Here is a 24,796-nt window from a genome sequence, read left to right on the forward strand (position 1 = left end):
GTTATGGGGCTGCAGCCTTGGAGGTGTGGAGACCCCGCGGGTTTGCATCCCCTCTTTGAGCCCCTTCCCACTGCAAAATCCCTGTTTTTGCGAAGTTGAAAGGCTGGAAGGGATAATTCCGAAAGTCTCGAGTAATTCCCGGTCACCCTAAAAGCTACGCTTTGCTCTGAGCTTTGCCTCTCTTGGGTTTGTCCGGATTTCCTCGCTAGAGATCTGCTTTGCTCTACCTGGCGCATCCCCCCTTCAGATCCCTGTCTGCTCAAGGTAGGGTTGGATCTCCGATTGCCGCCTTCCCCTTTTTTTCAAACGGGAAAATCAGAGCCATCTCACAGGGAAGAAATAAAATAAAATAAAAAAAATCAACCAAAACCCCAACCTAAATTAAACCCAGGACTGCCCCCCGATCATTTGCGGTTTTTTCAAGGATTTGTTTCCTGTCCGAATTTGTAGCCATCTGTCTGTCGGGTCCTACATGCAATGAAATGACACGCCTTGTAATACACACTCCCCTGTACTTGGGTCTGTGAATGTGTGTGCCACAAATCCAGAATTACATACATTGCGTGGTGACTGTAGAGCTGCCAATGCGGCACTCTCTGACGGAGCTTTAAGTATCTACGAAACTGGTATCTTATTACAAGCTAATTTATTTTAAACATCATGTTTACAGCAGCAAAGCCAAGATTGTTTCATGCCACGGCTGCAATGAACATTTCGACTGAAACGTAATCCTTATAATTCAAGGAAATAACATGCAAAGGAAGTAGTTTTCCATCCTCCACCCCCTCTCTGACTGATATCTCTTATATTTGTTCTTGCAGAGTTTCCCTTTGTGTATGGAATGGACCCAAACTTACGTAGATCTGCTTTATTGGTATGCAAGGGAAAAAAAAAAAAAAAAAGTGGGATTGGAAAGGAACGATGCCTAGAGAAGAAAAAAAAAAAAAAGGCTGGGGATGAGAGCCTGAAGTTAACTGCTTTGCAAGAGCCGAACAGCTCATACATTTGATTAGAGTTACGCAATATTTGTAGCTCTGCAAAACCAGCGATGATCTGGCATGATCAGCTCCGCATGCAAATTTTGGGCTAAGAAATGGGATATCCTGATAATTCAGTGCGTGAGTACATCTGCTGAAAATGTTTGCTCTGATGTTTTCTCTCACTTCTCGTGATTGCTCTGCAAATAAATCTCTCGAAATAGTTGGGGAAAAAAAATCCCCCTCCCATACCCCCAGATCCCAATACTGCTCATCCTAGTATGTTTGTGGCTAAAACAGGCTTTTCACGCAGTTTGTCAGTAGACGTTTTGAAAGAAAATAAAAATGCACTAATTGAAACTGGCAGCTTGTTAATTGCTTATTGCTGACATCTTAGACGAGCTATAGATAAAAAATAATACGTCTTGCCTCTTCGAAGAAGGGTGACCCTATAGATGGTTATTTGGGGGAGGAAAGGAAAAGAGGAAAACTTGGTTTGCAACGTGGAAAAAAAACCCCAACAAACAAACAAATCAAAAACCCTGCCCAAAGCCTGTCATAGTTTTCATCTTACGCAGGGTCAGGCCCGCCGTCTAATTGATTTGCCACCTATAATACATGTAAATCCGAGCAGAGGTCTTAAACCGCACTAAATCTCCGGGAACTGAATGTTTAGCACAGAGGCAGTTATTATTCCCAGTTCAGTAGCCTAAAAAATTTTTTACAAAAATTTTTAAATGTTGGGTTATTAGTGTAGCTGTTTAACAGACGCTCTCCTGCCTTCCCAGCTGAAATCCGAAGGTAAATCTGAGACCGATTTTGGGAATATATTTTCTTTGGACGCCTGAAGCGCCAGCCCAGCCGGGAAGGAGGCAGACACAGAGCAATAACGGTTGCAGTACCAGGCTCATACAGTAGCCCTTAAGTTAGACCCCTCTCTGAGGGCACCGGTGGGCACATCTTTATTCAGTCTTCGGCCTCATCTCCTCAAAAACAGGAGCGGCGTTTGCCAAGAAGGAGCAATAAAGCGGGGAAGTTGCGGGAGACACCAGAAGGTGGTATATAACACATTTAACTGCGCTGGGAAGCCGGCTTTCCCCTCCTGACAGACATCACTCAGCTGGCAGAGTATAAATAAAGACAAAGAAAAGTATTTACAGCATGTACAACCCTAGCACTCTGCTCAGGAAGGTCCCACTTTTTGTCGCTTTGCTTTTCTGGCCAGCAAACGCCAACCCCACCAGGCAGAGCCAGGCAGATAGATGAGGGGATTAAAACAACACCCAAATATTTCGAAATGCAAACAGAACAGAGCATTGCTTGTGTGAAAGCTAAACCCGCTAAGAACTTGGTAGAAAGTTCAGTGCAGTTGGTTCCAATAAAAAATGAAACTCTTTTTTTTCATGTGGAGCTGGAATTCCCGATCCTTCTGAAGTGAGAACACAGCGGGGGTTTCCCTACCGAGGGACTTATTGCAGCCATAAAGTCAAGCCAACACCACGAAAACACTTGAAAAAACCCCTTGTTCCTGGAGTCAGACATAGACTTCTTGGCAGCAGAGAAGCCTTCCCTGTAATGCTCATGCACACCCGAAATCACATCGGAAAAAAAAAGCCGACGGAGCCATGTAGAGCTCCAGGGCTGGAGGATTTAAAACAATGACCCCTGAAGGTGTAAAAAAATACCCGCTCTCCCCGCGCATAACCGCCTGAAACTTAATTTCCAGCAATTTAAGTTTAATTTACCTGACTTCCCGTGCAGTGCATAATAACCTTGTTAATGGGATCTTTGAAAAGAAGCAATAATAATCTACCATTGTTCCATTAAAGAGTGCAGCTAATTATTAACAAAAAAAAAAAAAAAAAAAAAAAAAGAGGGGAGGAGGGGAGGGCAGAGGGAGAGAGGGACATTGAGGGAGTCAAAATTAATCCAGCCCGAAGTATTTCTTAAAAAACAAGCCCTGGGAAAGGGAAAGGGGGGCTGCTGGTCAAATAATATTGGAAAAGCAGGGAGAAGGAGAGGAAAAGGCAAGACGGATCATGTAATGCAGAAAGTGAATGCTGGGGGGTGTTGGGAATTACAGCATGGAACAAGTTAATCATGGCTGTTGCTGGTCAAAAGAGAGAAACTTTTTTTTTTTTTTTTAACCTAGTCCCTGGGCATCTCACTTTCTTCGAGAAAATGTCCCTAGTCTAGACGTAAACAGTTGCCAGGAAACTGTGTGGCAGAAGGAGAAAACGAGAGGGAGAAAGCGAGAGGGAGGGAGGGAGAGAGAGAAACCTTTTAAAATAACAGACACGCATTGTCCCTTCAAAGCCTACAGTAACTTAAAAGTGATCCGTCGTCTGCTCTGCTCCCTGCTCCTTCCCCAGCAACCACCTCCAGCCTGTGTACACGACTTGACACATCTTTTCCAGACCCCACCGAAATGACCACTCGAAGCAATAAATAAATAAAAGCTCCTCTGCCTTTTATGATCGGCTGAAATCCCCTTTGCCTCTTCCGTCATCACTGCACCGCGTTTTACAAGATCTCCGCTTGTGTTCACGCTCAGCGACCCACCGGCCACCTTTCATCTTCCATGTGCATGCGTACGGATGGATGTGAGTCCTTCCACGTGTGTGCACGTGTGGATTTGCACACACATGGCACGGAACAGCTGTACGCGTACCGGCGCAGGTCGGGGGAGGTATGGATCAACGCGCGCCTATGGGATGGCCATAGCTCACATGTGAGTGCACATAGATGTGCGAGTGCATCCTATATATGTATATATACCTCCAGACATTTTAAGGCTAGACGTATAGCTAAAAGCATATCCACCGTTTGCAAATCACAGCAGGGTACCAGGACTCGGGGGCGACGCGCATCCGAGAGCGGGGCCGGGGGGTTGCGCTCCTTGGCAGGGAAGGGGAGGGCATCCGGGGCAGCCCCCCCCGCCGGGGCACCGGCTGCGGGGAGCCCCCCGGGAGCCGCCGGCCGCCGCCGCCGACGGTAGATGGCAGCAGACGGCGGGGAATGGGCGAGTCCCGCAGCGCGGCGGCGGCACCGGAGGGACGGCGCGGCGGGGGGCTGCCCGCGCTCCACGCTCTTGTATTTTATTTTCTTAAATAAACAAGCAGGAAGGATGCCAGGAGGGGACCCCCAGCCGGGAGCGCCGCGGATCCCCCCAGCACCCCTCCCCGCACCCCCCCCCTGCACCGAGGTGCACGGGGGTTCCGCGGTCATCCCATGCCGGACCGGGCTGAAATGGTTAAAAAGACCTGTCCGCACCGAGGTGCGTGGTTTCCACAAGTGGTTGCCCACGCAGGATGTGGAAGAATCGGCATGAAAGAGTTTTGGAGCAAGGTTTCTAAATTAAATTAATTTTTTATTTTATTTTTTTTTCCTTACGAAGAGGGAAAAAACCCAAACCCCGAGCGCGGAGAGACTTAGGGAAAAGGGAGAATCAGGCGCTTGAACCGGCATTAATTTTTCCCCTCGTGATTTATGAAAAATGTAACAGGTTCGGGAAGAAATATCTTTTAAAAAATGACTTTCTGTTTATTATTTCCACGGCTTGCGATCATTTACTCTTGTCCACACAATATTCAGGCACAGTCAGTTTAGATGAGATAAATCGTCACGTCATAAAATGGTTTATGCTTAAGTAATGAATCTCCTCGTACTCAATCTCGCTTCACATACACAGGCTCTCACATTATCTTATTTAAAAATCACCTCGTAACAGTAGCAATTAGTACTATATTTCAACACAACGCCCCTTGAAATCTTGACAAAACCACATTGAAAATGACGGGCATCTCCGGACAAATATTTTCCTAAACCCGAAGGCAAGCGTCAGGGCATCAGGCAGGGAGAGGAGAGGGAGGTTTGCACAGAACCTGGTGTGGAAAAGCACCGGCACCCCGTGGGGCTGGAACCCAAGCCGGGATTCCGGCCGGGAGAGCCGCAGAGCCCCGCTAACACTGCAGAACGCAATTAAATACGAGGAGGTTTATTGCATCGCAACGTCACCTTCATTTGGGAGTTTCACGAGGGGGAAAAAAAAATACGAGAGCCCTGTGCTCTGGGCTGGCTTCTTTCTTATTATCTTTTTTTTTTCCCCCTCTCTTTTCTTTTTTTTTTTTTTTTTTGTTTGTTTGTTTCTTCTTCCCCCCCCCCCCCCCCTTTTTTTTTTTAAACTAATTTCCAGAACCCTATTTCCGAGGACTGCCGCGAACTGCCCTCTCCGAAGAAACCACCCACATAATAATGACCCTGGAGAGCAACGCAAAACCCAACTGGCTTCCACACAAAGTTCGCCAAATTACTGGGCTCGCCTGAAGACAGGCAAACTGGCAAGAGATTCTGCAAGGGGGAAAAAAAATAAAACACGACAACTACCCACAAAGGGTTTGGTATTTTTTTAAAGGCAGTGTCTAAAAGCCTCCGTCACCGAGCTACTGCAAAATCCTTCATTCCAAGTCTACTATCTCCAGGTGATCTTACAGGCTTTATTTTCCCTTCTTATTCCGTTACTTTTCCTTCTCTCTCTTATTTCCTTTCTTATTTTCTTCCTCTGATTCTTTCTCTCTCTCTTTCTTTCTTATATCTTTTTCTATTTTCTTTCTTTCTTTTTCTCCAGATCTTTCTTTACCTTTTTTCCATTCTTCTTTCTCCCTCCCTTTCTCTCTTTTTCTCACCTTTACGCTACACTTTTTCGGGGAAATCGTCACTTAAACAGATTTCCACCACCCCTGATTTCTTCCAGTGCCTCCCTCCTTCATCACCCCACCCTTGTCTTTCTATCCCCCCTCCCTGGGTAGAGGGGAGAGGAAGATGGGGAATGGAATAGAAAAGGCAGCTTGACAAATGCATTTTCTCAAATAAAAAATTAAATTAAAAGAAACAGATATTATTCCCTTACCTTTTGACGTCCATTTCTGTGGTATAAGTAAAATAGATAGGGAAGGAGAGACAGCGTTTGCTTATCTGTTAGCTGACAAATATTGTCCCAACCTGATAGCCGTCGATTGCCTCTCTGACTTGTGAGAGCTTCTTGCATTTCTGTCATTTGCATAGAAAATGGAGTAACTTCCCTCTTTGAAAAATGATAGCCTCCACTCGGTCCAGAATCTCTTCTGCCTCTCCATTACTACTGAGATTCCAAATCAGCAGGCAAATTAACAGAGGAATTAGAAAAAAAAAAAAATCATATAACTCTTCCTATGTCTGTGTGCGGAGGTAGGTGCCTATGTGTGCGTGTGGATGTGTGTATAGGCGCCCCCCCCTCCCCTCTCCCCTGCTTTAGCCCTATCGAGCTTATACACAAAAGTAAAAAAATGTAAAGAGGCGAGAGCCCTATAGAGGACACTGATCCGACCCAAGGTGCAGCGGACAGAAGAATGGTGCAATATAACCACATGGGAAATAATAAAAAGTTCATGTTCACGGTTAGCAGTCCACATGACCGGCTCTGGCCAATCCCAGAACCCAGCCACTCATAAAGTTCTATCACAAAGTTGTAAATTTTCATAAAACAACAAGGAATTTATTGCATTTCTTCATGACCGGTTTAACAGCAGTCTTTTTCTTAGCCGCCATCTTTTTTTTAAACAAAAATAAAAGAATATGAAAGGGGGTTCAGGGATTTTCCACCCCCCCCCTCCTTGGTTGCATGGGGGGGGGTGTTGGAGAGAAATAATCGAATAACGCCTGAGACGTTGGGCTATGAACAATAAGAGCCCCCCCAGAATAAAGGGCTTGGGCTTGGGTTGGCTTTGAAATGGGGAAGGGCACAGTAAAACAGTGCGGTTCGGTGGGAATTTTGATGTCTTTTTTTTTTTTTTTCCCACGCAATTGGGATCCTTTTCTCTAAAAGGGGCAATTAGGAGATTTCAGAGGCGGGGGGCGGAAAGAGAAGAGGCAAATAAAGGCGATAAAAGCCTGGCCGGGGTGCCCGTGCCCAGCCGGCGGGGTTCGTGCCTGCCGGGCTCCCCACGGCCGAACCCCCGCCCGGCCCCCCCGGGACCCCGCCCGGCCCCCCCGGCCTCTCTATAGCGTGGGGGGGGGGATGTTCCGGCAAGGTGGGTCACTCCGCCGGTAAACCACTGCCCTGGCTTTAGCATGTTAAAGCGTCGGTGTGACTTGCTTTGCCTTTTTTTTTTCCTGGAATTCTCCTCAATTCTTGCTTTCCCCCCCCCTCACCACAGAGGTCCGTGCCAGGGGGGCAGCCAACCGGGCCACTACGGTCCAGGAGCGCGGGGGGGCCCCGAAATTTCTGGAACCGCTTCTTCTTTTTCTTTTTTTTTTTTTTCCTCCCCCTTTTTTCCCATCTCCGCTATGCACAGAACGCTCCTGCAAAGAGCTTGCACCAAGGGATTTCACCAAGGAAAAAGGAAGATTTCCCTCTATTTTCCCTTCCCCTCAAGTGGGAATTTCAGTGTGCGAAAGCCATAATAGCTGCTGCCTTTAATAATGGTCTTCCCATAATTAGTATATGCAGCATATACTGCAAGTCTGTCTATATATATATGTATATAGTCGTGGGCGCTCATATGCTTGACGTGGCATCTTATTTTCGCTAAAACCTGCTAAAGGATGCCCTGCGCGCGCCTTCACTCAGGGCATGAAGTCATCTGCGGTGGTGGGTGGTGGAAAAGCAAAGAGACAGAGAGGGAAGGAAAGGGAGAAGGTGGAAATCTGCCATCGCCAACTCCTTCCAAAGCTGGATTTTTTTTTTTTTTTTTTTTTTTTTGCCTGTGCATCTTGCGCAACGCATTTGTGGGGTAAATTACGTGAAGCCTCCGCGGGAGGAATCCGTGTCTTTACTGCGCAGCCTGGCAATGTAAATAAACAGGCAGGGGCGGGAGGGGGAGAGGGCGGCGGAGGATGCTCCCCCGCGCAAGTACTTAAATTTACTCGCCTTTTGTTTTGCATTGTTGATTTTTCCTGCGTTTAATTGCTTTAATTTATTTTATGCGTGCTTTGATGCTAAACATTATTTGGTGCTAATGAAAGAGTTCCAGTGCTCAGTAAAGTAATTGAAGGGCGGAGGAAGAAGCTAAAAAAAAGAAACAAAACCCCAACCAAAACTATAGGCACTGCAAAATAGATCGGTTTTCTGCAAATTAGTTGCAAGAAGAAGAGAATTAAAACAAGGGGCGTAAAGACAATTTGGGCTGATTCTGGCTTCTTTACATCCCTCCTTTATGGTCTTACCTTCTTCAGTAACAGCCCCAGCGCAACCAAAGAGGAGGAGAGGGAAAGGAGACCAGCCTCCATTTCCAGAGCCCCGAATATCAAATTATAGCTCAGTCTATTCGCCAAATCTATTGAAAAGCTACTAACATTTTGAAAGGAGTGACTCCTGAAAAAAGAGAGTTTAGGGTGCTGAATCGAAGCATGCGTTAATCTAAAAGGGTCTTTTAGTACATTTACTTTGCATGGGGAAAAGCAATTCCAAAAGCCCGTGTGTTATTTTTAATAAGAAAAAGAGGAACGAAGCCAAAACGATGGTAGATTATTGGAGATTTCCTTTTTATTTCGAAGAATAATAATCACAGACAAGGGGTGGGGGTGGGGCAAAGCAACGCGTCGCCATTAAATAATTTGCTACTTTGATATACAACATTTTACGTGGTACAATATTAATTCCTCTTCTTTTTTTCGTAGACTTGAACAACGAAGGAATCCAGGTAAAAATATACACAGACAAAAGAGCATAGCAAGGAGAAAAGAACCACCGAGGTTACAGGGAGAAGGCGTAATAATCATTCATGTTATGTACAGGACTATATATGCTAAGTATAATTTGCATTCAGACTTTCAGGTCACATTTTCTAAATTAAAGGTGCTAAACACGACCACGTTACTTCATACCAAAAAGTACACAGCGAAGTACAAACGGAGATTTACAAATGACTTATACGATAGGAAGACTCACATAGAAAAATGTGTCTATTCTGACTCTAAAGCCACATTTAATAGGTAGATAGTCATTCTATTGTACAAAAAAAAAAAATTAATATAGGTAGTATTTTTTTCAGTGTCGGGAAACACAATGCATCATTACTAGGGTTTTTAATTATTTATGCGCGTATCATTTATCTATTTTAATATATAGTCTTTTTCTGTGTGTTTTTTCCCCTTTTATTCTTGCGTGGGTCTCCACGTTTCCTGCCTCCATCTCTCGCCCCTTTCATTCCTCCTCGTCGTCCTCCGCGTCTGGTTTTTCCTGGCTATTGGAGCCGGAGCAGGCAGTTTTATTTTCTTTTTTCCATTTCATGCGCCTGTTCTGGAACCAGATTTTGATCTGTCTCTCGGTGAGACACAGGGCGTGGGCGATCTCTATGCGTCTCCTCCGGGTCAGGTAGCGGTTGTAGTGGAACTCCTTCTCCAGCTCCAGGGTCTGGTACCTGGTGTAGGTCTGGCGGCCGCGTTTTCTGTCGGTGCCTGGGAAATCAATGCAGGTTCAGGTCAGCTGGGGGGATGGGGGGGGGATGTTTTGGGGGATGCTGGCTCTGGTTTGCTCTCTTGATTTGTCTGTGGGTGCAGCCTTGCCAGCAGCCACCCACCGCGGTCCCACGAGGGGACGAAATCCCCCGAGGAACAGTACAACTGGCACAGCCCTTCTTTTTTTTCCGAGATCAACTGCTTCTGCTCGAGGTTTTCCCTACCTCACCCCCCCCACCCCCACCCGTCCTCAGCCCCCAAACCAGCCCATCTTTAAACTCCTTCGCCTCGGGACAGCCTGCAGTGCTCTTTGTGCCTGTGCGTGTCTCCGAGGGACCAGCAAACTTCAGAAAGTTTCCTGCCCTCGCAGCACCGCTCAGCCTCTGAACTCCTGCTTTAATTTTCATTTAGACACCAGAAGTTTTGGATGGTTGGGGAATAAACACAGAAACAGAGCCGAACAGAGCTAGAGAGGCATCTGCTACCTACACAAATCCAACTATTTGTCCTCTCTTAAAGCTGTCATCAGGGTGCCTGCTTGGAAGGTGTGTGATGGTCTTAATTATTTCAGGGGATATTTTGGGCACGGCAGTGACTTCTAGGGGGTTGCTACCCCCGGGCTGCTCTTAGAGGGGTGGGGTGCGGGGTGCGTAGATGAGAAGCGCCTGAACACTTACCCCCGGCTCCCCACTACCCTCCAGCTGCTCGCGAGCAGGGTCTGGAAAGGGCCCAGCTCCTAATTCTCCCTCCACCCGACATTTCCTGGAGTCTGATTGGAAATAATTCTACAATATGGTGCTTGTGATCCTGATTCTATTTTCTATGTAAATGCTATGTACATCTATATTATAATGTATGCTTTCCCAGAGCAGTGGGCATGGCGAACAGCAGCCCTCAGCCTCTCCTCCACACATTCCACCGGACTCCTCTTCTTCTTCCCTTTTCCCCCTCTCCCCACCCCTCTTTCTTTTTAAAAGAAGAAAAGATCCAGTCATTAAAAGGAGAAAAAAGGCAAAATAGCCAGGCTAGCTGTAAAGTAAAAATGTGCAGGTCGTGGAATGTGGGTTGTAAAATCCGCTGAGGGGAGAGCCATAAACTGCTGCTGAATAGGGATGACAACTCTATCTCTGCTCGCTGATGAAATTCCACAAGCGCGATCGCACAGTGGGCATGAAGCACGGGGGAGAGGGGGGGCCGGGAGGGGGGACCCCGCTTTTACGACCGAGGTCGAGTTTCTCTGGTTTTAGGCTCAGCAGATCCTAGAGCACCCAGCGTTTTCTGAGAGCGGGACCCCGCGCATTTGCCCTATTTCCAAACCCTCTCTAATGCTGATCCTCGCAGCGTCAGAGGCTAAAAAGGGGAGGGGGGGGGCTTCTTAAATCTAAAGTCAGATAAAAGCAGAGGTGAAGTGTTTACGACCAGAAATATTTGGTCTTTGATAAATCAACTGTAAAAGCGAATGAATTATGGAGCAGGTAATGGAAAGAACTGACCACCAAATAAGTGTGGTGGTGGTGAGTTGTAACTCCTGCCTTTATAAGCTGCCCTACGGTGGCTGCTACTCTGTTTTCTTCTCCCTCTGCCTCGCAGGGGGGCTGGCCCGCACTCGGCTGCCCCCGGGGTTTACTAACAAGACCCTTTCCGAATATCTGGCGGAGGAGGAGGGTTGGCTCTCGCAGGGATGCTCTCAAGTTGCAATCTGGCACAGCAGAGGCGAGGCCAGGGAGGCTGGAAAAGGAGCTCACGGGACAAGCGCTTCCCCCCTCCCCGGGATTACACGAGTGTAAACATCACCCATCACCACGCGTGGCCGCGGGCACCGGGCTGCTCCGAACAGGGGGAGCCCTGTGTGCTCCGGGTGGCGGGGCCGGGGGCGGGGGGGGGGGGGGGGGGGGGGGGGGGGGGGGCCGGGACCGCTCCTGCGCGAGGGAGATGGATATTTATTAAATGTTAATTGACATTAACGCCCTGAGACGGAGAGCGGCCGGTGACGGGAGGCAGCGCGGCCGCCCGGCGCTCGGCGCCTCTGGTTTGGAGACGTGCGGGGGCAGCGCGTCCCTGCGGGGGGCGCCCCCCGCCCCGCCGGGGGCACTGCGCGGCCTTCCGCGGGCACTGCGCGGCCGTTCGCGGAGCTACGCTGTCCTGCGTCGCGGCAGCGTCCCAGAGAGCCCCAGCCCCCCAGCAAGGCCATGCTGAGCACCCCATGGTCCCCAAAGAGCCTTTCCCAACGCGCGGGGCTACACCCCTCCGCGGTGATGTTTTTTGGAGGGTGACACAATGCTCCCCTAGCTATGTCCCTCCATCCCTCCATCCGGATTCCGGCCGGATTGTCACCCTTCGGAGAGAGGGGCTTTTAATTGCAGCGGGAATGATGTGTTGCTGTTTCTGATGGCAACACGCTACGCTTAATTGCAGTGTCTGGGACATTGTGGTGAGGGGCTGGCAAATGAAGGCTTTGCAATCTAACAGCAAACAAACCAAGCTTGCAAGCACCTCCCATAAATAGTTTCTTTCAGAATCTATATCTATATCTACACGGGGGTAGCACAATTTCCATCCTGTAAATATACGAGAAGAAGGGGCTGGCCATTATTTCTGCAGCTCTGTCTGTCCCCTCTGAGACAAACTGCCTTTTGCATGGCACATACACAGCCCCAGCAACACCAATAAATATTTAAAGCTAAAAGGATGGCTTTATGGCGGGGGGGTGGTAGGGGGGTCGCTCTCTTCCTCTCTCTTTTGAAGATGCGTTTTCAGTGAAACGTCATGAAAGGAGTTGGGGACAATTCCCCCCCTCCCCTCCTCCTCCGCCACCCCCCGCGCACGCCAGCAAATAATTTACACTCCCCCCACCCCCCACCCCCCCCCGGGTTTCTTTCTTTAGGGAGGCTGGGGCTTACCTGTGCTTCTCATCCAGGGGTAGATACGGAAGTTACTGTCGCTTTGCAAATCTGAGTCCCTCTGGTCCGTTTTGCTGCAATTCTGCTTGGAGGCATCTCCCGGGCACATCATGGAGAGGTTTTGCTCAAAGGGGGAACAGTGCATGTTGAAGGAGCCGGGCTCCAGGCCGTAACCGGAGGAGTACATGCTGGGGGGCTGGGGGTGCACGGCGCTGCCACTGGAGTAGAGCCCGGGCATGGAGGCGGCGAAGGGAGGCGTGGATCCGGCCCCATACCCCGCTCGCTGGGTGTTGGAGGCGAAAGCGCAAGAAGTTTGCTCGGGAAAGACTCCGGATGGGAAAACCGAACTTGCGGCTTGATATTTAGAAAATAAAGCATTCGCATAATACAATGAACTCATAATTTGGCCGGGTGATTTGTAGGTCGGGACGTTTTAGTGTCGGTTTTACGAGGTACCGTGATATATTACGGAATTAGAGTCCAGATTTACACCAAAAGGAGCCCTTTTTCCTCCCGGCCCATGTGACGCGCGGGCACGTGGCTCCGGCGGCGCCAATCGCCGCGCGCTCCCTCCTCGGGGGCAAAAAATTGTAGTGCTGCTGGATTTATAAAATATGATAAATAATTGATGCGATATAAAACCCTCCAAGATCTATGCTGGAAGGGGTGAAATTGTGCTGGAGTCGATAAGCAACCTGTAATCAGTTTTCAGCTCAGACCGAGGGAGAAAGAGAAAAGGGGGGGGGGGGGCGGTAAAAGCACGTTGCTGATAAACCAGCGTCTCCCTCTCGGTCTCTCTCTGCTGGAGGAAAGGGAAGGGAGCTCTATTTATCCCTTTATTGATCCCGTCTAAAATTCCCTCCTTCGCACCATTTCCCCGGCTCCGAGGTACTTTTTCACAAGACTGTACATAATTCCCTTCCCCCTTGACCCTCTCCCCCTCCCCGCGCCCCCCCCCCCCCCCCAAAAAAAAAAAAAAAAGACAAATGTCTCATTGATACCTAATAGTTTCAGGGTTCTTTTTTCCCAAATGCCATTCAGCTCTATATCTAATTTATTCCAGTGCCACAGGCTTTGAGCTTCGTATTGAGCTGGCATTTGCTTTTCTTGTAGCGAAAAAGAACGAGTGCACAGATCCCTTGTTCAGCGTGTCAGCGGTTCTGCAGGACTCAATTACAGTCAGAAGTAAAACCTTACCAGCTGGCTGATCTGCTTTCTGCTGGAGAAGCGGAGAGACCTTCCAAAATGTGATCTGCCTCAATTTTTTTTTTTTTTTTTGAGGGGTGGGGGGGTGGGATGATGGTGTTAGGAAGAAATAAAGTCTTACTGGCAGGAGAAGCAGCCCGGACAATGGTGGATGTGCATCTGGGCTCTCTGCTGTTTCTCCTTTCCCAAGGTTATGTTACGAGGGATGGGTGTGCATCCCCGCACTGTACTGCCATGGCAGGGCAGCTAGACAGGCGAAGGAGCAGAAAGCAGCTCAGCTGCGCGACTGACATTTTTTTTTTTTTTCCCAGCGAGATGAGTGGGAGGAAGGGAAGGGGGACCCAGAGCCGGGTTTCGTCTTGCAGGGGTAGTGGGGTGGGCGAGGGGAGACGGAGAAAGGAGGAAAGAGAAACGAGGGAGGGTGGGGGAGGAAGAAACAACAACACACTTTACCTTCAGGAAGGATTTCCACACAGTCTCCCAACCTGTCACCACCCAGGAACTGTTAGAAACAAGAGCAGAAGCCATCGCAGTTGCCCCCTCCCCTTCCCCACGGCTCCCCGGCAGCAGCTACCCGGCCCCAGCCCCTGCCTCCGCCCGTCCCAGCAGCGATCCAGCCCGCCAGCATCTCTCCAGGCAAAGAAGTCTTTGATGGCCAGGGCTGCAGCTCCGACACAATTGACTTTTATTTCCTTTCTATCAAAGTGGTCCTGGAGGAAATGGAGCAGGGTAAAAGAATGATGTCACGGAATTCTCGCTTGTAAACTTTATTGTAACTTTCTTCCGCCGCTTCCAGGTTTAGACAATAGAACAAAGTGATGAAAGAACAACAAAATATATCATTAGTTCCCCCAATAAAGTAATTCACGTATACAGTATACATTCTTTTTCACAGTTAACCTAAAGATCACTTTACAACTTGCTTCACTGTGCGCATGCTAACTAAATGAGAGAAAACCGCTTTTTTTCTTGTCTTTTTTTTTTCCTTTTTTTCCCTTTTTTTTTTTTTTTTTTGGAAGAGACATTTAAAAATTGTAAACAAAACCCAAACAAACAAAAAAGAAAATCCCGAACCAAAGAAAAGAACAGAAGCAGGGAAAGTAAAGAGAGAAAGAGAGAGAAAGAAAGAGATAACTAGAGCATAAATAGGCAGTTTCATGTTGTTGGGATGTTTGTTTCAATAGCTACCTCCAGTACATACAGATAAACCACAACAAAAAAAGGTGGAAAATTTAAAACAAAAAAAAAGTGCACAAATGTAATTTCACGTAACTCCTATAGCATTGAAAGCTATGTTAACCAACCCACCCCCCCAGGAAAGAAGAGAGAGACAGAGAGAAAGACAGAGAGAGAGAGAAAATTTCACAGTCATGTTTTACATAAGCTATTGCGTTACACTACCACTAGTTAATAACTGGCAAAAGGCAGGAGAGACCTCCCGATCACTTTTGCATACTGTTCATTGTATCAAAGGATAATCAGGAAAGTGGTGCTTACAGCTATATTGTTTTACAGCAATAAAAGGTTGGTTTTTTTTCCTTTCTCTTTTCTATGCATTGTTGGTTTTTTTTCCCACCCCTCCCTTACATTAACTGCCATTAACGTGGGGCTCAGGGGCTCGTCCACCCCAGCAGTGCTTGCCTTTCAGTCCTTAAAAATCCTTTTATTTCTTGTCCGCCTTCTGTGCTTCCCCTTCCTCGTCCACCTCCTGGGCTCTTTCCATTTTCTGTTTTTCCAGTTCTTCCTGCTCGCATTTGCTGCTGGGAAACTTGTCTTTGTTGTTTTCCTTTTTCCATTTCATCCTCCTGTTCTGGAACCAGATTTTGACCTGCCTTTCTGTCAATCCCAGGGCATGCGAGACCTCGATCCTCCGTTTGCGGGTCAGGTAGGGATTAAATAGAAATTCCTTCTCCAGTTCCAGCGTCTGGTAGCGGCTGTAGGTTTGCCTCCCCCTCCTCCGTCCAGCGGCTGCTGGGGAATTGCAAAGGTTGGGTGGAAGAGGGGAAGAAGAGAAGGAGGTTGAAAGATACATAAACCAGGCTCGGGAATAGGCACACACAGGCTCACACCCGCTCACACACACTCACACACAGGCACGGGGAGGGGGGGGGGGAAGAAAGGGCTCGCAGGAGCAAAGGCAGGAAGCTAACAGGGAGAGGAAAAGGCTCCTGTAGAATATTATAAAAGGCAAGATGGTTATAAAGGAAAGGGGTGATGGTGGCGGGGGGGGGTGGGGGTGGGGGGGTCGTCACCCACCAGCCCACTCTGAGCAGCCCAGCTGAAGCCTGCACTTGCACACTTATTATTACCCGAACCACCACCACCACAACAACAACAGACTCCGGGTCTTTGGGATCCCACAAAACAAAACAGACCAAAAAATCAAAAGAGCTGCAGCCCGGGGAGAGCAAGGAGCACCAGCGAAATCCCAAATCAAACGCAAAACAAAAATGAAGGGGCTTTTTAAGGCTATAAAAGTGCCATAAACTTTAAGAACGCTTCCTTCCACAGAAAGCCCGGCTCGCTCAGCCCCCAGAAGAAAAGGTCTCCTTCAGGGTAATTAAACTATAAAGCAATTTACAAGTGCAAAAGTTTACCCCCATAAAGCAGTAAAATACAGTCACTGGGGAAGAAAAAGAGAGCGAAAGCAAGCAAGCAAGCAAGAGGGGCAGAAAGAAAGCAAGAGGGCTACTTTCTGGGCTCAGGAATTGCCTCCTCGCTGTCCTTTCCATCTCGCCTCACCTTGCGGTCGCATCCAGGGGAAAAGCTGGGTCGGAGAAGGGCTCTGCTCCGAGCTCTCCGCCTCCTCTCCAAGGCCGCTGGCAGCAAGCTTGCAGTCCGTGTACTGCACCAAGTCCGACTCCTGGGCGCTGAAGAGGCTCTGCCTTTGCAAGGGGTCGTAGCCATAGAAGTTGCTGGGGTCCCCATGGCACGCCACGGCGCAGGGATTCTGTTGGTAAGGGGAGCTGGAGAGTGAGGATGCTCCGTGGTAAAACTCCTGGATTTGGGTCGGATGCTGGAAGGTGCCCCCCGTGCTGGGTCCGTACACCACCGTGGGTCTGCCCCCAAGATCCTGAGCGAACCCGCAGTCATAGTAATTGGGACGCAAGGAGTCCCCGGTTTTGTATTTGGAGAAGAGTGAGTTGACAAAATAAGAGCTCATTTTAATTTAAATAAGAATATTTGTTTGGAGCAGGAAGGAAAAAAAAAAAAAAAAAGCCAACCAAACCAGACCACGGGAATCTATTAGCAAAAAAAGAAAGCGCTAAGATGCTAAGCAACGACAGTTTGTGATTTCCAGGAATATAAAAGGAGGATATAATCAAAACTCTAAGCCTGCATGATATTGAATTCTTTCCTCCCCCCCACCCCTAAAAAAAAAAAAAAAATCGCCACTTAAAAGAGTTCTCGCTTTACATTTCCAAGAAGAGATGCCAGTTCATAAACAGTTTTCAGTGATTTACTTCAGCGCAAATGAGTTGTTTCATATTTTGCAGTGTCTTTTCATGATCATTTGCATCTATTACCAAAACCTCATCCTATTGGCTTCTCCTTACTCCACACGGACTCTGCACTGCATGATTGTGAAAGGAAGAGTGTGAGAGAATAAAGAAGGAAAAGCAAGCGAGGGGGAGCGAGAGAGGGAGAGGGAGCGAGAGAGAGAGAGAGAGAGAGAGAGAGGGAGAGAGAGGGGAAGGGAGAAGGAGGTGGGGTGAATATACGGATTAAATATGTTTAACTACCTACATTAATGAGATATCGCTCGCCTCACAACAAATCACATACCTAGACCACCCAAAAGATTGATTTTTGGGGAGTGTTGGAAAATTAAAGAGAAGCGCTCGCAGTCGTTAATTTCAAAATTTTAACGAGGCAGTTTTAGCCTTTTTAAATGTCAGGGTCGCTTTGGAAAACTGTAAAAGAACACGATTTAATTGCTACCAGTTTTAAAAGGTCCTATAAATGTAATTGGTATTTTAATACAAGTTATCAAATCATACAGCTTCTTACCCTAAACATATTTTAAAACAAACGAGGTAGTCATATTTAACATTTTAATGATCAATTTCCTTATTATTGATAAAGGTTTAACTATCACATGAAGGGAATTGCATTTGTAATAGCCCCAAAAAAGGCTGTAAACTGTTTAACAAACTATAAAACGCCATAAAGCCGGGGATGTTGTTGTTGTTTATACCGCACTACATAAAAGCCGTTAGGATTTTACGAGTTCGTTCCTCTACTGCTATAAACCAGAGGTTTCGATTGGACCCGTCCGCATTACAGCGAGATGTTGAGGTGTCAATATTGAATTAAAATGATTATAGTTTTTCATATATAACATTGACTTTTTGTGTCTCTCCCGCAGCCCCCCCCCCCCCGCCTCCTCCCCCGCTGAGGACTTGTTCAAGATGTGGTTGGGGATGATTGCAACTCAAAGTATTGTGTCGCTTATCACATCCAGAACAGAACCTTTATGGTCAGTAACTGATGACTATTCCCTACCTCACCCCCTCCTCAATAACTTCAATTTGTTGGGTTTTTTTTCTTTTTTTTTCTTTTTCTTTTTCTCTTTTTTTTTTTTGTTTGCATGAGACTTCTAATGAAAAGCGGGGAGAAGAGGGGGATGGGGTAAGGGACTGAGGAGAGAGGCTTTCTATTTTATTGGCATTTGGTAACAACGGAGCAAACTTACCTCGAAGATGCCAACGCTGCAGCTTTCCACCATCTAAACACACAGGGGGTAGATTTTGAAATTCATTTATCGCAGTCAGCAAATATTACCGAGACGTATTTCAGCTAATAACGACTCCAAACCCTCCCAAGCCAAAGGCTGCCCCAGCCTGCCTAACACCCACGACGCCCCTCCAAGCCCTTCGCAATGCCAGCTATATTTTCAAATCCTTCAACCTTCAATAGAAGTTAAAGACACTCTTTTCAACCTCTGTCCCCCCCTTTGCCCTGGGTAGATTGCTGCTGCCCGCTGCATCCGTCTGCGCGGGTTTGACACGGGAAAGGTGAATTAAGATGGTTTCACCCGTGCCTGCCGTCCACTGAGGGACCATTTTCAGCCTCCGCAGCATGGAAAAGAGGGAAAAGTTGAAATGTTCCGGTTAGTCTGTCTGGCCAGGGCTTTGGTAAAAAAAAAAACCAAAACCCAAAACCAAAACATTAAAATTGGCAGTGGGAATAGGCAGGGAATTAAGAAAGACAGAAAGAAGGAAGGAGAGAAAGAAAAAAACCAAAGATAGTAACGGAATAAAACTTTAAAACCATCCTTAGAGAAATAATTTAAGTAAATACGTTTCCTTTATTTTGTGTAGGGATAATTTCAGTTCAGTCTAAGAGCTTTTTCAAGTAATTATTGTTGTTGGAGTACTTGCAGTGGTATAATTAAGGCTTTTCCCCCCCTAAAAGACAAGTTAACATTTTATTTTTCTCAACACTTTTATTGTCGATTGAGCAGATTTTGGTTTCATCTTTGAACATAAAACCCCAGAAATGGTGCACAGAAGTAAATAGAGCTTTGCAGCCTGGCGTGGGGATGCTTGGTGCTAGAATTTTCAGGAAAGGGAAAAAAAAAACCCAACACAAAACAAAAACAACAAAATAAGAGAATGAAATCGATTAAAGTATTTTTAGAAAAGAACCTATCTTCTTCTATGTGTGTTTACAGGCGTACTTCCATCTATTGAAGTTTGTAAAGTAAAAAATAGCAGGAATACCCTTCATATGTGGATCCCAAGAAGGAGGGAGCAAAGTTGCTCTTGGAAGTTAACGTTTTTATCAAGTGCAGTAGAATTTTATGGTCGTGATGTGATGGTAACTCACCAATGCACCAGAAACCAATGGCTGATCTTAAATCATTCGTATACTGTACTCCGATTCTTGATGAAAGGAAAATGTTTCTATTATAAGAAAAAACAAGTGGGGATGTGTGTGCGTGTGTGTGTGTCTGTGAGAGAGAAGATAATTTATAAATACCCAGTGGAGGAAAGATTTATTAGGAATTCATAAGGAAAAGAAAAAAAAGAAAAAAAAAGAAAAAAAAAAGAAAAAAAAGAAGAACCCCAAACCCTTTCCTAGGTAAACCTTTAAGTTTTCACTGCTCTGCATTTTACTAAATGCACCAGGGCAAGATTTTTCTTTATTTTCCCCATCTATTTCTCTTTACATTTGTATTTCATTTTATAGCATTTAAACAGTCTTGAGATGCTTCAACTTTGCCTCTTAAAACAACATACTGCATCCTCTTCTGTTGCCTGTATCGGTTTAATTTGTGACTCGCTCTCCCAGGATGCAACTTAGCGAGGAACGGGCGTATTTTCTGGGGTGACTTCGGAGAAACATTTATTCAGAAATATCTGTTTATAACAATTTGAAAGAAAACCTATACTGAAATTATTGCCACCATTCCTTTCTGTGTGCTTCGTAGCTGATTGTAGCTGAAGGACTGGAATGTCTCAATAATTTTTGTCTTGTAATTTTGGAGAAACAAAGGCCGAAATAAAAGTGAACTGATGGAGTTAGAAGTTTACATTTTTGATGCTGCTGCATCGGTGGTGTATTTGTACCTATCACAAAATGTGGTTAAGGTAACAGCATTTTGGATTAATTTACTATACTGTAGCCTCTAAAAATATTTCCAGACGTATTAGGTGAAGACCTTAGGCAAAGAGCAGCAGCACTACCAAAAGACGGAGCAACTCTACCAAAAATGACCAGTTCAACTTCTAAAAAGCATATATATATTTTTATTATTATTCCCTCCCCCACCCCGGGCGGTGGCTGTGAATCTGAGACGTATAAAATAAAGAGCCGAGGAAACGCAGATTCATCCTAACGGCTAAGGTAAGGAGCCAGGGAAAAATGTCCTGACTCTGTGTGCGCCTTTCTCCCCGAAATCTTGGAGCCACTTTCTTTTCCAGTCCTGCAAACATCAATCTTCGGTGCGGGGATAATTAAGCCGTCGTCCCACCTCCACCCGAAATAACAGAAGACAAAACCCGATGTTTTTTTTTTTTTCTCTCCTTTAAATGAATATTTGAAATAGATGCGTGTCCCACCTCTCACCGCATCCCAGCACAGAGCCTCCAGATTAACTCTTTCCCCCCCCGGCCCCCCCCAGCCTCACATAATTTACCCTCGTGGGGAAAAATAGATGTAACCTATAAAATCTGCAAAATAGCTATAATTAACCCTATATTTTATGCCTCGGGATTATTCATGCTCGCCAGCAAACAGCCGGGTTGCCGCCGCTAATGAAATCAAGGTGTTACGCGGGGCCCCGCGGCCGAGCGCGGGAGACGCTCGTCTAACGTGGAGCAAGGGCGCCACCTCGCGGCGCTGCGCGGCACCGCAGTCCGCCCGAGAGGCGCGGAGGCGTGGGGGATTTCCTTGGCGGGTGGGCTAAAAAAAAGAGGGGGTCCCGCTCGGACCTGGGGAAATAAAAACAGCCAAAAGCGAGGGGAGGTGGAAGGTGGGGGGGGAAAGGGAGAAAAAGGAAAATCGCGTTTTTCTTCCTCGCCCCACAGCGCTGAAGTTTTACGCGCGGAAAGCTCCACCAGCCAGTCACTATGCCCGGCAATAAAAGAGGCAAAATGGGTTTGCTTTTGAAAACCACTATTGTTTCAAATTCCGAGACTAAACAATTGGTCATTCTGCTCTGGAGGGGGAAGGCCAGAGCTGTAAACCGATAAAGAGCTTCCCAAGCCCAGACGTCTCGCCAGAATTTCGACTGTGTGAGTGTGGGGGTGCCTGTGTGTGTTGTTGGTGTGTGCGTGGCTCAGCATTCTGGCAGCCTGGAATTGCTTTAAAGGGAAAAGAAAAAAAAAGGGGGGGGGGGGGGGGGGAAGAACAAAGGGAATCATCCAGAGCGCTGGATTTTCACGGCATCTGCAAGAGAAGAATAAATTAACAAAAGTCCCACCCCACCTTTTCTCTCCCTCCCCCCCCCCCCCCCCCCCCCCCCCCCCCCGCTATTTTTTAACTACTCCCTTCCTTAGGGGAAAAAAAGAAAAAAAAAAAAGAAAAAAAAAAGAGGGAAACTTTGGATGTGACTGAAGCAGAAACAAGAGCATTTACACGTTGGGTTTCCCCACATTCCCAAGTCGTTGTAGTAATTTAGGAGTTCCTGAAAGTTTTCTTGCACTGTTTCCTTTACAGCCGTTTAGTTCCTTAACCTTCAGAAATTTATACCCTATAAAGTTTTATAGCGGTCATATTCTTTTATTGCAGCACACTGCACTGAATTTTCCTTTTTTTTTTATGACAAGTTACTTCCCTTTCTCTCTCTTCCCTCAGTAAACTCCAAATATCTTTCTTCTTCTTTTGTTTTCTTTTCAGAGCTGCCCCAAATAAAGGATTTTTTTAAGAAGTGAAATATTGCCCTTTAGAGTGCCCATTATGTTAAAAATTAGTGGAAAGAGATTCTCGGTTATATTTCTCACTACCTGCTTCCTGCAGGGCTGAGCAGGTCTTAGGGTTTGTTTTTAAAATATAGAGATAGAAACACTTTTCAAGCGCTTGTATTTCTTCATGAGCAATAAAATGTCAAACGAATTTAGAGACGGAATTATAGGAACTGCTCATTGAGCCCTTGGAAAAAGGAACCGCGTGTCAAAACCGAGGTGATGCCAAGCGGGGAAAGCGGGGTGGGGTTTCCCACTGTTTGGTTTGCGTTTCTAATTTTTCTTTAGCAAAGTTTTCCTTGGACGGTGGGGAAATAAGCCAAGGAAAATCAAATAAAGCCAGTCCACACTGCGCCTGTGCTTCTGCTCCCCTAAGGCTGATGCGGGAAAGCAAAGATGAAACCCTCAAAACCAAACAAATAAACAAGCAAACAAACAAACAACCACCGTTCAACATAACCGGAGATTAACGATCTCCGATTTTAAAATCAAAAATTGTTAAAAATTTAGAAACGCAGCAAGTTTGCCTGGGACCAAGTAAGCACTTGCTACACCGGAGAGGAATGATATCCATTTGCCTCTAGTCATTTTTTTTTTAACCTAAGCAAAAATTGATTCTTATAATACACTTAACGAGCCACTAAAGAACGCAGGAAAACACAATGAAAATATTTCTGAAATTTTAGATGAAGCAGTATAACACAATGACATATAGGTGCTGTTGTTCTAAAATCGATTTTTATTCTGGAGCATTAAACATCTCTGGAAAATACATCCGGGCTGATGCTACAGAAGACAGTTTTTCCAACATTTTTAAAGTAAGCATATTTCCTAACAAAATGAACTAACATTTTAAATTCTATTTAAAAAGAACCTTATATTGTCGTCTTAAAAATATCCGCTCTTTACCACAAGTCTAAGGAAAGTGAAAAACGTTTCTAAATCCTAGTGGCCGATGGGTTGCAAACATCAATTAAGTCACGGGTAAGCTTCTGAAAAATATAGTAATGAGGTTTTAGGCAAGTCCATACTCAGTTCGAGATATGAGGAATATACCAAGCAGATCTGAAATTCATCCATCCTTGAGAAGAATCAAACACAACTGAAAAATGTGACTGCCCAGCTTAGACACAGCTAAATCATCTTTTTCGACCCACTATCTTTTTTTTCTTTTTTCTTTTTTCTTTTTTCTTTTTTCTTTTTTCTTTTTTCTTTTTTCTTTTTTCTTTTTTCTTTTTTCTTTTTTCTTTTTTCTTTTTTTTAATAGTAAATCTGGATTTAGGGAAATGATCCTGCTGCCACCAGCTTTTTTTCCCCAGCTCAAAATGTCTCCGAAACAGCTTTTCTTAATTTAGTTTCAAGGAAGGAGATTATGGGCTGTGACACAGGGTGAAGTTTGGTTACATTTAACTCCCTCCGGCAACAGAACAGTTAAGTTTGGAAGCCCCCAAGGAGCTACTTCATGATGGAAAGTTTTACATGAGAAAGTCTAGGCATTAAAAAAAAAAACAAAACACAACACTCCAACTTTCTGAGGAATGATCTTGAACACTTAAGGTCTTGTCGAGTGAAGATTTTTTTTTATTTTTTTTTTTTACTCCTTTCAAGAGGAATTGAGGTGGTGGAAATCTCAGTGCACCGAGGCGCAGCTACTTGATTCTTATCTCTGCATCGGAGGGGGCGGGGGGGGGGGGGGGCGGGGGGGCAGGAACACTTCCCAAAAACTCAAATCTGCCTATCGCTTCTTCCCAGAGCAATACCTGCTTAGCAGATAAAACTGGTGTCACAGAACCTGCCCTAAGGAGACACAACTTAGTCCTTCTGAAATCAGATTTGCACTGCTTCGGGCCGAAATACAGCAGAAATAATTTTCTTTTCTCTATTGTTTTTCCCCACCCTATTAAAACAAACCACCTTACACTCGCCTTGTTCCTAGAAAGCCTCCTGGCAGCTAAATATACAAATTTGCACACGAAGAAAACGAGAGAGGTTTATTTCGATATTTTCCATCCACTATCAACTGCAGGACTCTTCGCATACTTTAAAAGCCACAGTAGAAACAGAAAACGAGCTTCAACATTCACAGAAACACAACCACAAACACATTTTACAATACCCACCATATAATCAACTGGTACTAAACCCCCCCGGCCCCCCCCCCCCCCACCTCACCCCCCCCCCCCCCCCCCGCCCCTTCCCAAAACAAAGTTAAGTCTTACAGAGATAAAGGGAAACCGGTCCCGCACGGGCGGGTTGGAGAAACCTCCAGCGGATCTGTCAGATGAGGAATCAGCTCCGGCCGGCATGATATGAGACCAGCAAGGTCTGGATTTGTTACTCTAAATGCTTCTTCGGGATGCGGATGGGGAGGGGGGGGGCAGAGCGGAGCAGCCGCATCCCCCGGTGCCACCCGCGGGACGAGGCTCCTTCCCCAGGGAGGCGGCGGGTCCCGGAGGAAAGCGGGTGGCAATGGGAAAACATGCCGGGAGCAAGCTTCAGGCGGAAAAAAACCCACCGAACGAACAAACAAAAAAAACCCAAACCCAAAAACAAAAAAAGCCAACAACAAACAAAAACGACCAACCAAAACCCCACCCCAACAAAACCCCACCGACATTCAAGTATTAAAAGCATCTCAGCAAACGGGAGCGGGAAGGAACACACACGGGCTGGGGTTGGCACTTCATCTCTGCAACAGCCTACTGCTTTAGGAAAAGTCAATTCACAATAAATTATAAATATGCTAGCACTAAGAACACAACCTTCCCCTCCCTTACAGCTCTACTAAGGTAGTTTTTTAACTAGAAAATCCCATTCTTCCTCTCCTCTAAAAGTTAGGAATAAGTTGGCAGGGGTTCTTCCGCCC

The 24,796-nt window shown here is 46.3% G+C and overlaps 2 protein-coding genes across 3 annotated transcripts; both read right to left on the reverse strand.

The window, feature by feature from the left end:
* Positions 1-8,571: 8,571 nt before the first annotated feature.
* On the reverse strand, positions 8,572-12,762 carry HOXB7 (homeobox B7). Its single transcript, XM_040617814.1, has 2 exons — positions 12,314-12,762; positions 8,572-9,413 (listed from the first exon to the last, which is right to left on the reverse strand). The coding sequence occupies exons 1-2, from the start codon at positions 12,711-12,713 to the stop codon at positions 9,160-9,162; spliced, it is 654 nt and encodes a 217-aa protein (XP_040473748.1). The 5' UTR covers positions 12,714-12,762; the 3' UTR covers positions 8,572-9,159.
* A 2,370-nt stretch (positions 12,763-15,132) lies between these two features.
* On the reverse strand, positions 15,133-16,724 carry HOXB8 (homeobox B8). Of its 2 annotated transcripts, none has more exons than XM_040617411.1 (2): positions 16,262-16,724; positions 15,133-15,487 (listed from the first exon to the last, which is right to left on the reverse strand). In XM_040617411.1, the coding sequence occupies exons 1-2, from the start codon at positions 16,680-16,682 to the stop codon at positions 15,183-15,185; spliced, it is 726 nt and encodes a 241-aa protein (XP_040473345.1). In that variant the 5' UTR covers positions 16,683-16,724; the 3' UTR covers positions 15,133-15,182. The 2 variants fall into 2 exon arrangements, with proteins under 2 accessions (XP_040473345.1, XP_040473344.1); XM_040617410.1 differs by having other exon boundaries at positions 15,135-15,490; positions 16,262-16,682.
* Between the last annotated feature and the right edge of the window lie 8,072 nt (positions 16,725-24,796).

Source organism: Falco naumanni, chromosome 18 (assembly GCF_017639655.2).
Source record: "Falco naumanni isolate bFalNau1 chromosome 18, bFalNau1.pat, whole genome shotgun sequence".
In the NCBI taxonomy this organism is placed as follows: domain Eukaryota; kingdom Metazoa; phylum Chordata; class Aves; order Falconiformes; family Falconidae; genus Falco; species Falco naumanni.